Source organism: Castor canadensis, chromosome 11 (genome assembly GCF_047511655.1).
Source record: "Castor canadensis chromosome 11, mCasCan1.hap1v2, whole genome shotgun sequence".
Taxonomy (NCBI): domain Eukaryota; kingdom Metazoa; phylum Chordata; class Mammalia; order Rodentia; family Castoridae; genus Castor; species Castor canadensis.
Genome location: NC_133396.1, coordinates 116,525,752 through 116,540,413, shown reverse-complemented (window position 1 = coordinate 116,540,413; position 14,662 = coordinate 116,525,752). Strand labels below are relative to the sequence as shown.

At 33.4% G+C, this 14,662-nt stretch overlaps 1 protein-coding gene across 1 annotated transcript in view; it reads left to right on the top strand.

The window, feature by feature from the left end:
• Spata17 (spermatogenesis associated 17) overlaps positions 1-14,662 on the top strand; it is a 203,674-nt gene that overhangs the window by 7,806 nt on the left and 181,206 nt on the right. The window contains exons 2-3 of the mRNA XM_074048977.1: positions 12,751-12,840; positions 14,201-14,282. Coding sequence (XP_073905078.1) covers positions 12,751-12,840; positions 14,201-14,282 — 172 coding nt within the window. The remainder of the gene's footprint in view (positions 1-12,750; positions 12,841-14,200; positions 14,283-14,662) is intronic.

Below are 14,662 nucleotides of genomic sequence, written 5' to 3'. Positions count from 1 at the left end.
GTGCAGGTGCTACAGAAGGTGGAAAGATCTCCCATGCTCATGGATTGGCAGAATTAATGTAGTAAAAATAGCTATATTACCAAAAGCAATCTACATGTTCAATGCAATTCCCATTAAAATTCCAATGACATTCATCATAGACATTGAAAAATCTACCTTAAAGTTCATTTGGAAATACAAAAGACCACAAATAGCCAAAGCAATACTTAGCCAAAAGAGCAATGCTGGAGGTATCACAATATCCAACTTCAAACTATACTACAGAGCGATAGCAATAAAAACAGAATGGTACTGGCACAAAAACAGATTTGAAGACAGTGAACAAAATAGAGGACCTGGATGTGAATCCACACAGCTATGCCCATCTTGTTTTTGACAAAGCCACCACAAACATACGATGGAGAAAAGATAGCCTCTTTAACAAATGTTGCTGGGAAAAGTGGTTGTCTGCCTGCAGAAAACTGAAATTAGATCCATGCCTATCATCCTGTACTAGTATCAACTGAAAGTGGGTTAAGGACCTTAATATCAGACCTGAAATCTTCCAGTTAGTACAGGAAGTAGCAGGGAATTCTCTGGAAGCAATAGGTATAAGCAAGGACTTCCTCAGGAACTTCAGCAGCCCAGCAACTAAGAGAACGGATGGACAAATGGGACTACATGAAATTAAAAAGCTTCTGCACAACAAAAGAAATCTTCTCTAAGCTGAAGAGACCACCCACAGAGTGAGAGAACATATTTGTTAGCTATATATCAGACAAAGGACTGATAACCAGAATATACAGAGCTCGAAAAACTAAACTCTCCAAAAATCAATGAACCAATAAAAAGGGAGCAAGTGATCTAAACAGAACTTTCTCAAAAGGAAGAAGTGCAAATGGCAAAAAAAAAAACCACATGAAAAAATGCACACCATTCCTGGCCATAAAGGAAATGCAAATCAAAACCACGCTAAGATTCCACTTCACTCCTGATAGAATAGCTATCATCAAGAACACCAACAAAAACAAATGTTGGGGAAGATGGAGAGGGAAAAGGATCCCTCATACACCGCTGGTGGGAATGTAAGCTAGTACAACCACTCTGGAAAGCAATATGGAGGCTCCTTAAAAAACTAAACATAGATCTGCCATATGATCCAACAATCCCACTCCTAAGGATATACCCAAAAGAATACAACTACTTTTAAATAAGCATTATGTTTCTGAAGTTTGGGGTATACATAATACATTGCTAGAAGAATACAGTTAAATTTAAATATTGTTCCTAGACATCTGCCTGGGCAAGTTCAAAAGTTCACTGTACATTTTCAGTCTTCTGACTTCAAATAATGCTCTTGCTAACTGCTCAACAATGTGTAAGTTCTTCTCTTTCCAGCTTCTAATACCCACTCCCTCCCTACTCTTTCAGCCTACATGAATAGTCTCATCACTGACATTTAGGTCCCCCCATCTCCCCATTACCCAATTCCAAAGCCTGTATTTTGTAATTTTAAGATTTGATGTAGTTATGTACTGTGTGTGTGTGTCTGTCTCTATGTGTGCCTGTGTGCCTGTGAGCGTGTGTGTGCACGCGCCTCTGTGTGAATGTGTGTGTGCATGTGTGTGTGCATGTGATACTGGAGATTGAATCCAGAGCCTCACTGTGTCAGGCAAGCTTTCTGCCACTGAGCCACAGCCCCTCCTGATTAAGTTTTATGTAGGCAAATTAATGAATCTGTTCCTCTGGTTTTAGGGATTACAGGCTTTTTTGGGATTGTCTTTCTCAGCCAAAGATTAAATGCTGTATATTTACTTCAAACACTTATAGAGTTTTACAGTAATTTTCCATTACTCATTATGTAATTGTGTTTATGTGTGTATATCACATGAGATAGGTAGCTTTTTCAATAGAAATACATTTGTCTTAATACCATTTATTGAATAGTTCATCCTGCCTTTACTAGTTTTAAGTGTTACATGGTAGTAAAATAAAAAGTATAAAAACTGAAAAGGAAGAAAAATTGTCCATTTACTGACAGCATGCATAGAAAACCCTAAGTCAAATACAGGAAAAGATTTAGAAATAATAAATTAATTTAACAAGGCTGCAAAATATAGGGGCAATGCAAAAGAATCTTTTAATATAACAAATAAACAATTATAATTTGAAAATACAAGAACAGTACCATTTTTAGTAAAATCAAAATGCAGGTCATTTGACCCAGAGATGTCACTTTTTTCTAAGGTTCCTATAAAAATGCTCTCATGTATACACAATTTGTGTACAAGAGAATTTTAAGTACAGGGTTATATATACAAAGGCATTCATTAAAGCATTATTTCTAGTAGGAAAGAAACTTGTATCTATTTGCAGCTAATGTGGCTAAACAAATTAAAATGTGCACATGACAGAATATAAACAGCAGCTTAAAAAAGTGAGACCTTTTGTAAATAATGGCCTAATTAAGACAAATTAATCTTTAAAAAAAAGAACAGGGGGATGGGTAAATAAAAAAAAATAGGTCAACACCAGGTACGGTGACTGACCCTTGTAATCCTAGCTACCTGGGAGGCAGAAAGTGGAAAGATTGTGGTTCAAGGCCAGCATGGGCAATAAGTTCTCCAGACCCCCATCTCAATTAATAAAAGCTGGGAGTGATGGTGTACATCTGTCATCCCAGCTATGTGGGAAGCATAAATAGGAGGATGGTTATCCAGGCTGACCTAGGTATAAAAGCCAGACCCTATCTGAAAAAAATTAAATAATAAAGGATGACAATAGTACAATGCCTGCCTGGCCAAGACCCTGAGTTCAAATCCCAGTATTGCCATGAAAAAAAATCAGGTCATAAAAAATATATTTAGTGTGTTTTTTAATGTAAATATTCATAGAAACCCTAAACTATGGATTTGAATCTTAGATTTTGAACATTGGAGTATGGAGAAAACTGCAATAGAATCTTCATTTATTTTCCTGTATATTTTCTGTGTTGCTTAAAGTTTCATACTGAGCATTGGGTAGTCATATACTATTTGTGAAAGAAACAGTAGATAAATGTAGTTAATTGGGAAAAAATTTGTTCCACTACAAAAATTTTATTTTGAAAACATAAAATGAAACATATAAAATAAATGTCCATGAAGCTATAATTGATAAAAAAAACTTGTCCCCCAACCAAGTAAAGCTAGAAAATTAAACAAAATATATGCTTTTTGTGCAGGCACTGATACAAAAGGCAATTCATAATTTGATCTTAGAAAAAGCAGAAAACAAATGAGGTTATCCAGACAATTATCCCAGTTTCTTGCCTGGAGGTTGCTTTTGGATGAAGTCCAAATTCTGCACAACATAACATTTGTAGTATCTACCATCTATTCATTATGATGTAGCAGTATAAAAGTATAGCGAACGTTAACCCAAAACCAGGAGGGAAAAATATTCAATCAGTAGAAACCAACTAGTAATATAAAAGTAATAGAGCTAACTGACAAGAATTTTTAAATAGCCACTCAAATGCTTAAAAATTTAAAAGGAAAATTAGAATATAATGAAGAGTTAAAAGGAATATAAAAAAGAAGAAAATGAAGATTGCTAGAAACACATACACATATATTTTTAATTACTGAAACAATTTCAAATTTACAAAAAATTACAAGTACAAAGATATTTTTTCTGACTCGTAAGAATAAATTGCAATCTGATGGCCCATTGCCTCACAAATTCTGTGTACACAAGGATATTCTTTATATAACTAGAATTCAACCATCAAAATCAAGAAATTAACCCTGCTATGTTCCTACCATCTAACGGTCAGACCTCATTAAGTCTTTGCTAATTGCCCCAGTAATCTTTATTTTCTGGAAGATTTTTGCAACCTAAAGAGAAATCTGGGGAGTGTACACCAACAATCCTTTTTAAAAAGCCATTAGCATATATTTTATTTTGGGGGGAGTACATTGTGGCATTTATAAAATTTCTTACAATATATCAAATATATCATAATCAAATTCACCCCCTCCACTTTATTCTTCTTCCCCCCACTCCTGGAATAGTTTCAACAGGTATACACAATCTTTATAACAAAATGATCCTATTTGTCTTGTCTCTTAGTTATCTTGAATATGACACATTTTCTCAATCTTTCTTTGATTTTCTGAACTTGATACTCTTGAAGATTACAGATCAGTTATTTTGTAGAATATCTCTCAGTTTGGGTTTGTCTGATTTTTCTTCTTGATTAGAGTCAGGTTGTATTTTGGGCAGGAATGTCATATATTCATATAATGCTGTGCTTCTCATTGTATACCTACAGATACTGCATGATTTTGATTTGTCCTGTTACTGATGGTGATAATTTGGATCACTTGATTATGGTGATGTCTGCTAGCTTTGCCACAGGGATATTGTTTTTTTCTTGGAGTTAATAGTATTTTTAAAGCAGGTGCTTCAATACTATGTACATGTCATATCCTCATTCAGCTTTAATTTTATTTATTTCTATCATGCTAAATGCCCAAGATTTGGCCAAGGAAAGCCACTTGAGGCCAAAGAAGTACTTTCTTGCTTTCTGACACAAGAAGGCATTCCAGGCTCATCTTGTGCTTTTCCTTCCCAATCCTGGAACCATCCCTTCCTCTAATGAGCTCTTGTTTCTTTTAGTTAGTGCACATTGCTATTAGATGTTGCTGCCCTCAGAACCTCTCAGTTGCCAGGGGCCATGTGTATATATGCTCTCATATACATTTTACATATGTACTTATTTCTCTATCAGTCAACATATATATTAAAATCCATGAGGTTCCTCCTAGTTTTTTTTTCCTTTCCTTTCTATGTTTGTTTGTTTGTTTGTTTTGAGACAGTATCTTGCTTAAGCCGGTCCTGAACTCCTGGCTGGACTCAAGCAGTCCTTCTGTCTCAGCCTCCCCCGAGCTGGGACTCTAGATGTGAACTGCCATTTCTGGCTTCTGTTTCCTTTTCTGATAATAAAAAACACAGTTCCCATTATCTTTATTGTATCTACTTATTCGATCAGTTCCTGTATATGTAACTGAACTCTTTTCATCAGATCCACCCCCTTTCTTACATAAATACCCTTCTTGTCTAGTGTGAGCTCTACTTCCCCACACTGAACCATTACCTCTCTGTCAACTTGGATGCCCCTCCTCATTACTCCTGGGCTGTGATTACTGTGCTGGCTTCTTTTACATGTAGACCTTTCTTCACCTTTCCTTGATATCTCCAAGCCAAGCCTCCTCTTCTTAGAACACTCTTCTTGTCAAGCTCAGAACACTCTTCTTCTCAGCTGCCTACCATATGCAGCAGCCAAACAGTACACCCACCTTTCCCTACAGAGGCTCTGATTCCCCATGAAACCCCCTCTACCCTCTCTAATAGAGACCCCCATTTTCTTTGCCCATTGCCTGTGTTTTAAGAATTAATTGTTCAGGAACTGAAATGGAGGAAGAGAAAGAAACAAAATATCTTTTAAAATCCACTAACAATTAAAATCTGTGACAAACTATGACAGTTCCTACTTTGTGGCCTAATATTAATGTATTTGTGATCCCTTATTCATTAAGCTGTGAAATAATGAGGGCTATTAATGAAAAACAAAAAAGTAGGTTATAGTTTTAAAGAATATCCCTATTTCTAAACATCAGTTGTCTCTTATTAGCACATGGGTAATTATCAGAGCACAAAATATGGATAAGTACAATTTCTGTTACTAAGGGGCTTAAAATCCTGAAGACCTTACAGTGAAATTATATGTAACAATCATTTTACACATAAATGTATGTGGTAACATAGGGACACTAATATTGGAATTTTATTCCTATGATCTAAAATAGTCACACATTATCTAGTAAGGAAAAATAAAGAGTATTGAATTTTAATGTAGTATTTCTTCATAGTTAATGCACATAGGTCAGGCTAAGCAAAGTCTAATATGCAAACTGGAAAGATAGTTAATTACATACTTTTTTTCATTTTCTATTTATTGTCAGTTAATTTCTGGCTACTAATGACACAAATGAATATAGTGTTATCAGGGATTATAGTACTTATTTCTAGTTGATGATAAAGTGACTGGAAAGTTCCAACTTTTTCTTGATTTTTTTATTACATTGCTGGTAATACTTTTGGTCTTTCATCATTATTAATTCATTTAGTATTCATTGTGATAATACTGATCATAATAAATTTATTTCAAATTCATGTGGATGTCATATTTTATTCACTACTATAGGATTTTCATTATAATTTAGAACTAATTATTATACCATTAAAATAAAGTGTTACCCACATTTTTCATTTTAAACATAAAATGTCTAGCAGTTCATGACATATTGTAAGAGTATTTAGCATCCCAGTGGTAATCCAAGTATCTGTAAATTTCATTTTTAAATAAGTAAAGAAAAAATATGTATCAAAGTCAAATTTGAGCACATAAGTTAAAGCTTAGCCTAAGTGAAATATGAGTTAAATTTTGTACTGTTTCTTCACTTTTAATTGTGATGTATAGTTCTTATTATATTCCTGTATTTGTATACATTGTTATTGACACTCCAAAAAGAGATTATTTCATTTTCCACTTAACTGGTTTCACCAAGAGCAGTTAAAAAACAAACTCAAAACACACTGAATTTGATGGCTTATCTTCTGCATTTCTAATAATAGTTATAAATAAATGATGAGTTCAAACATAATATATTAATAACTAATAGAGTAACTAATAAATTAGTTCAAAAGAAGTAATAGGTTGTGACTGTGTTCATGTTTCATGTTTCTCTTTATTGCAAAGGAACACAGTTGTTTGTTGTTGGTGGGAAAGGAGAGCTTATTTTCATGTTTCTCTTTATTGCAAAGGAACACAGTTCATGTTTCTCTTTATTGTTGTTGGTGGGAAAGGAGAGCTTATTTTTAGTAATTTAAATAGACTATATTAAAAAGATGGAAAATAAAACTTGATCATATTGTATGTTGATGGTAAAAAAGATTTAGTCATCATCAGAAACGGATTTATTTCATTATCATGAATTTTACTTCACATTAACCTTGTTGAATGAAATTATTATCTCCTTCACTATATATTTTCTTTGAGTTTCCTGCTCTATTGGACATTGTATTGTCGTATCTTTACCATGTTTGCCATAAATGACATCTTTCTGTGTTTCCTGTCATATCTTATTATTGACTAGAATAAAATTTTAAAGGAAAAATGAAAAGGACTGAAGGCATGGCTCAAGTGGTGGAGTGCCTGCTTAGCAAGCACAAAGCTCTGAGTTCAAACCCCAGTACCATTAAATTTTAAAAAAGCGTTAAAAGAAAAATGGAAAATGTCCCCTAACTCTGCAGTCTCTTGAACAATGACCTTGTTTTCCATGACGTCTTCACAGCATTTAGCACTTCTTAAACATAATCTCCCATCTTGATGTCCTCCTATTAGCATCTATGACACTGTACCATATTTATGTATAATAACTGAACCTTGTTTTGTTTTCTTATTGAATGTCTTTCACTCTAAATTTTAAGAGCCAGTGATTTTTAAACTTTAATAATGTATCATATCATCATCACAAGGATGATGTTCAAAGAGTTCCATGTCTCTTAATATTTACATCCAAAACTCTGAAAACTAAGGTCTGATACCTTGGTTTCCACTGTTACTTAACATGTCTTACTTTACCCTCCCCCCTCTTTTATCTTTCTATAATATTTGTTCAGTTCCTCCAATGTATCATGTACTTTATCATAGGTGTGGGATAAAGATATAAATAAAATGCGAGCCCAGCTCTCAAGAATAAAAATGTTACAATTAGTATGTAAAAGAAGGTTTAGAATACTATGAAGATAAATCTTTCTGGAAGTTGTTACTGGAAAAATCATTTCTAGAAGAGAGAGTAATGTGATTCTCAGATGGCAAGTTGGCTGTATCAGAGATGGGAGTGTTTGAAGGTGATATGGGAAATTATGTTTGGGTCAAATCTGGGGGATCTTCATTTGACATTGTAAGAACTTTTTACTTCATTCAGAAGGCTTGGGATGTCTTATAGAGGTTGGCATTAAAAGATTTCAAGAAAGAAAATGACATGATTAGATTATGTTTTGAAAAGATCATTTAAGCAAGTGATCGGAGGATAGACTAGAGTGGGTGAAGACCATTTGGGAAACGAGACTTTTGCAACTAACTTCTTTGAAAAGTATGGAGGTCAAAGTAATATAGAAAACTAATTTCTCTGAAAACTTTGCCATTCATGAGAAAGAGAAGGCAGGAATGAAGAATTATTCTAACAAGAATAGGGAGGAGCTTGTGTGGAAGAGGGATGAGATGAGTTATTTTGTATATGTTGACTTTGAGGTGCCTGAGGAATATTTCAGCACAGACATTTAGGTACGCAGATCAGGAGAGCTGCTTGTTTTTTTATAACCTATTCAAATACTTCTTTTGTTCCTGTCCTTCCTTATTTTTTCCTAAAAAAAAAAAAAGAAAAAATTTCCATTTCTAAATTCCCTAATCACTTCTTATATAATATTTCATGTTTTTTTTTATTACTGCTGCTATTATTTTTCAGCTGTCTCAGTTTGAAAGTTTATGATTGAGAGTGGAGAATATATCATATATATGTCTTTGATTTGACCAACATGATGATTTGCACACAGTTCATATATATACTAAATATTTTTGAATTAATGAATAAAATAATGGCAAACTAGTATTTGTTTTTTCCTATAACCCACAGAGATGTTTAACATTGTGTGCTAATTCAATGATAAATATTATCCTTTAAAAATGTTTATTGATTTATTTTTGAGACAAAGTCTCACTTTATTGCCCAGACTGGTTTTGAGCTTCTACACTCAAGTAATAAGACTGGTCTCAAATGATCCCCCCAAACAGTCCCCTAAATGCTGGGACTATAGGTACTGGCCACCACTTCTGGCCTAATACCTTTTTTTGAGTAGCTATTATTTATTAATCTTTCTAAGTTCTTGATGATATACCAAAAATATGGCTGTGATATGCTACTATTGAAATTTTAATGAATCTGAATTTTAGGTGAATCAACAGTTAGGATTTGACCCAAGCTCTCTCTGTAAAGCTAATGTGCTTTCCTCTATCCTGGCATTTGAACTAGGCCAGGCCATGGTTCATCTTACATTAAATGACAAAATTCCTCAGGGTTTAGTGCTCAGATAAACAATATTTCCCTTAAACTTGGAAATTTATTCACAGTTTTCTAAAGCATTAAATTAAGTTTACTTCTTTTTTCTTTTTTAATTACAGAAGTGTTACATGGCTATTATATGATAATGTAGAAGTTAATGAAGAGAATTTCTCCTTCCACATTTCATTCCCTGAAGATAACCACTTTAATAACTTCCTTTGTATAGAATCAGACTTTTTCTGTACATACATTCACATATACAGTGTGAATTTCATTTATAAATAAAAGAATGTAAAATATTAACATGGTATTTTTTTTACATTATAATGTTTTATCCATGTTCAGACATAGTGATCCACTTAATTTTTGTAAGAATAAAATTGTATTCTATTTGTATCTGTACCATGGTCTCCATATTTTCTTTAGGCTGATCCTATTATTTCAATAGTACAAGTCACACTATATCATGAAAACACAGCTTTCTAGGGAGAAGATTTCTGAACCATCCTTAGAATGTTCAGTATCTTTTTCATGCAGTGTCTCTTATTATAAGTTGTTCTTGTTTTCTTCTCTGTAAATTGCCTGTCTTTTGCTGCTTTTCAACAAGGTTGCTTAATTTTTCCCCCTAATACATGACAACAGCACAGTCTTTAGTTTCCCATCTTATTGATTTCCCAGCTCACATATATAAGACAAGTATACATATATGACAGATTTTAGAAATTTATTATTTTATTGTCAATGTGCAACAGCTAACTAAAAAGTCAGACTCTCAAAATGTATTATAGGATATTATATATAAAGAAAATAATATATCCATCTATAAAGATAGATGATAAAAAAGAACAATATTTTGAAAATGCATCTTAAGTACTCTGATTCTGCCAATACACTTAGACACTTTTTAGGGGGTCCTTGTTGCACGCCATTTCTTTCTCCATCATCCTCCATCTCTGTCCTGGACTTTGTGTTTTATCATCTTCATTATAGTTTCACTGATGTGTATGTATTCCTGATAACAACCCTAATATTTTGGAAGTTTTTCATTTATGTAATTGAAATTATTTTGTATGTATTCAAAGGCCAAATTGTTTCCCACTAGCAGTCTATGAATGCTTATTGTTATTAACATTTGGTGTAGTTAGGAATTTTGAGTCTTTGCTATTAATATCTCTCCATTTATTTTATTGATTTAGGGAGATTGGTCCTACCACAAACTTTCAAAATTATATTTGGAAATAATTATGTGTTCTTACTCTGACCTTTGCCTTTTCTTCTCTCTTTTTTTTTTTTGTTTTTACTTTCCTTTCCTTCTACTGTTCATTTTTCTTTCCTTTCTTCTTTAGAAGCAGCAATGATTAAGAACCTAGTCCCTGGAGCCAGATTACCTAGAATCAAATCTCAGCTCTGACATTTACTCAAGACCTGAACTTGGGCATATCCCCACTCTGCAGTAGTATCTTCTTTGTTGACAGGGGGTGATGACTATCTATATTCATAGTGTTGAAAGGATTATACATGAGATAATTCACTGATGTGTGAAATGCTAAGAGCAAGCTGGGTATTGTGGCTCACACCTGGAATTCCAGCACTCAGGAAACTGAGGCAGAAGGATCTTGAGTTTGAGGACAGCATGAGCTACATAGCAAGGCCCTATCTCAAAAAACAATGTGAAATGCTAGGAATGGTGCCTAGCAGATAAAGTGGTAATTAGTTAATAAAAGCTCCTTTCTCTTAAAGCTCCTTCCATGTCTGCATGTCTTTTACCTATAAGTATAGGGCACCCATTGGCTCTTTAGGAACTCTGTCTTTTTAAAGTAGGGAAGGATTTCAATGTTATGAGTGGATCTACTGAGGGAAGCTTGTGACTGTGCACATCTTACTGGAATGAAATCTTCTGGTATGCATGTTGTTCTCCCATGGGAATCACCTTTGCTAAGACAAAGAATGAGTGTTACAGAAGTAGCATCAATTATCTGTTGGAGCCACTACAAATGCAGTGTGGGACAAATTTGGTAAGATTACTGCTTTTTGGGTTTTAATGTTTAGTGGGAGAGACCATCATTAAACAATTCTTAAACATAATTGTGTATTCTGAAGAGCTATGAGGGCATAAAATGGAAAGGCCTAACTGTAGTTTGGGAAGTCAGGAATTCTCTCTGGAGGAAAGTTCTCGTCTGGAAGTTGTTCTCCCTCATATATGGAGGACAATATGAGTCAAGAATACAATTCATACACATCTCTTCCAGCATTTGGTATATACAGTACAAGCATACCACAACAATGATCGTTCTTTTCTTCCACTCTTATTTAATTATCTAGAGTGGTCTTCCAGTCTTACTTCCAGCAAACTTGATTGCATCATGTACTATCTTACAGTGCATCATGCTCATTGTCATGTCATAAAACTATGTTCTGTGGTTTTTATAGTTTATGCCACACTTAACCATAGTCTATGTAATCTCATTAATTTGTGTGAATTCTTTCCATACCGTATCACACCTGGTCATTGACTTTGACGCGTATAGTTTTGTTCCTCTCTCTGTTCCTGTGGGTCCTCAGTCAGGCTTTCTGGGTAACTTTTGTTCCTGCTTAGCTAGAATTACAATCTATTCACTGTTTCTCCAACTATTTGTTACTGACAGGTTAATTGAAAAATTCTATTTTCTTTATCTCAACCTTATAGTATTGTCCAAGAATTTTATTGTTAGAGTATTTTATCCATTATTTTTGTACTAAATATCTATTATGTATTTCTATGAAATATGTTTAATCTGATATTGTGAAAACCAAAAATAATTTTTCCAAAAAAAACACAAGTTGAGGGAAGTTTTCAGCAAGAAAGATGTAAATGTCTAGGCATTTCCCCCACTTTATTCATGTAACAAATGAAGTGCTTAATGTGTTCCAACCAGGGTTCTCAGAGAAAAATTACTGTGCAGTCCATTGTAGGTGGCCTAAGCAGTATCATTTTGTTAAGTGGGAATGGAAGGGAGTGTAACATTGACATAAACAAGGTGGATGGCAAATCTCTCCTTGCTATAAGTCACTAAAATATAAGAATCAAGTTTCTTATGTCTTTATAAGCTAAATGGTTCTTCCTGTTGCCTTCTTTAACTTAAATAGACTTATTGAGAATTCTAGTCAGAACAGCCATTCTGTGATAGATATATTTTAATTAGATGGAATTCATTTAAACTAAGTTAAGTATGTAAGCATTTGAGTTTGCGTGGTGCATGTGGAGTGGCGTTTAATTGGTAAGTTCAAATAATTATGTTTTTAAAATAATGACAAAATAACACATTGCTTTTTTTATTTTCCAATAAAAATTACTGGTAAATTAATTAGTTGCAAAATAGGTGATTATAAAAATTAAAAAGTAAAGTTGTTGAAAGCCCATGGCTTCTCAGAGAAAGGTTACTTTCAAAACAAAGCTCATGATTTTTGAAATGATTTTTTTAATTTAGTATTTTAACTTTATTAAAAATGACATTTCAGTTTTAGTAATCATTTAAGAAGTAATTAAAGTTAAGGTTAACAGGTTGACTTGCTTTAGAATTATATTAGATACTAATGAAATACTTTTAAAACATTTTTTTAGTGCTGCTGATGCATTTAGAAAAAAGGAGAATGATGCAGCTATTACAATTCAGAGCTGGTTTCGAGGATGTAAAGTTCGGGCATATATCAGGTATTGATTTTGTCATGTAAACTTCAGCTGTCTAATAAAAATGTATTCCTCAGAAAATGTAATTTGTTCATGTAGTGTTTATTTCAAATAATCTCTTATTTTACTCAGGCTGAAGTTACTCAATTTTATATTGTCCTTTAAAAAGAAATAATATTTCTAATCTTTTCTTACCAAAAATGTAAATTATATTGGCCTTATCTCTACTTTTAGCAATTCTCAATATTATAAGCATACTTGATCAAATTATTTTCCCCAAATTCAACAGGAGGTGACAAATGATTGGCTCTGTCTTTATAGCAATGAATTCATTCACATGTAAGAAAAGTGGAGGTACAGGAGAAAGCTATTCTGAACTTCTCCAGCATGTTGGTAGATAAAAATAAATGATGCTCAAATGATGTCATTCTGGCTACGCAAAGAGACAGATTTATCCTTGTATTGATTCTTTATGCTTTTTCTTCTGTACGCAAACATTCCCTTAGTTTTCCTTTAATTCTGAAAATAATATTGTCCTGGAAAACAGTGGAAGAATATGCCTAGTTCAAAATCACTCAGCAGGCTGAGGATTACACCTTCTAGTACTTACCTATTAACTATCTGGTGGAAGCCATGTGTGCATATTTAAAGCCTGCAGATGAGACTTCTCTTTCTTGGCCACTATACAACTGGGAATGGAACAACAAAGTATTTTTTAACTCAGCAGACTAACATGCTACTGGCATAGATAGATTGAAGAAGAGACAAAAACAGTGAAGAGGTGAACTCTTTTTTTTTAACTCAAGAATTATTTCCAAGTACTTATCATGATTTGCATCCCTAAAGCCTTACTTATTTCTCAACATTTCAATACGACCTGTCCAATAGTCCCAACATTCAAAAATAGTTTAAAGAATAAGTAGTGAAGAATAATTGAAATTAAAATTTTATTTAATTATAAGGCTCAAAGAAATAATGAATATTTATCTGTGCCTTTTCTTCCCCTTCTAGAAAAGATTAATTCTATCTCAAAATGATAGCTTTAAAAGTACGTACAAACACATGTATGAAAATGGAAAAATGAGACCTGCTGAAACTATTCCAGGAATGGGGGGAGGGAGGATAAAGGAGAATGACGGAGGGGATGAATTCAACTATGACATATTTGATATATTGAAAGAACTTTTGTAAATGTGACAATGTACTCCCAGTACAACAATTAAAAATTAAGCTACATTAAAAAAATAAAAATAAATAAAGTTAAAGCACATACAAACTCGACTTTGGCTTTGATCTCTTGAATTATAGGAAAGGAGTATATCTAAGCAAAAAATTTAACCTGTTTTGATGACAGCATACTAAATAAGCATATTTTTTATCCCAGGTATTTACACAGAGTGATAACAAATGTTCAAAAGTGGTGGAGAAGTTATGTAGGCAGAAAACATTATTATTTTGCTGTTCAGGTATGTATAAAATGTATATACATATGTTAGCATTTAAATTATACAATATACTCTAACTTATTCACTTTGGTTGTATTTAGAAGTTGCTGGTAATATTTATATAAGGTCTGTTATGGTTTGGATATGAAATATCTCCCAAAATGGCTCATGTACTGAAGGCTTGGGTCCCAACTGATGGCAGTATTTTGGGAGCTTCTGGAAAATTTAGGAGTTGGAGCCTAGCTGAAGCAGTATGTCACTGAGAGTATGCCCTGGGAAGACTATATCTTATCTCAGCATTCTCTCTCTCTCTATATCTTATCTCAGCATTCTCTCTCCTCTCTTTTTCTCCCTCTCCCTCCTTCTCTCTCTCTCTCTCTCTCTCTCTCTCTCTCTCTGCT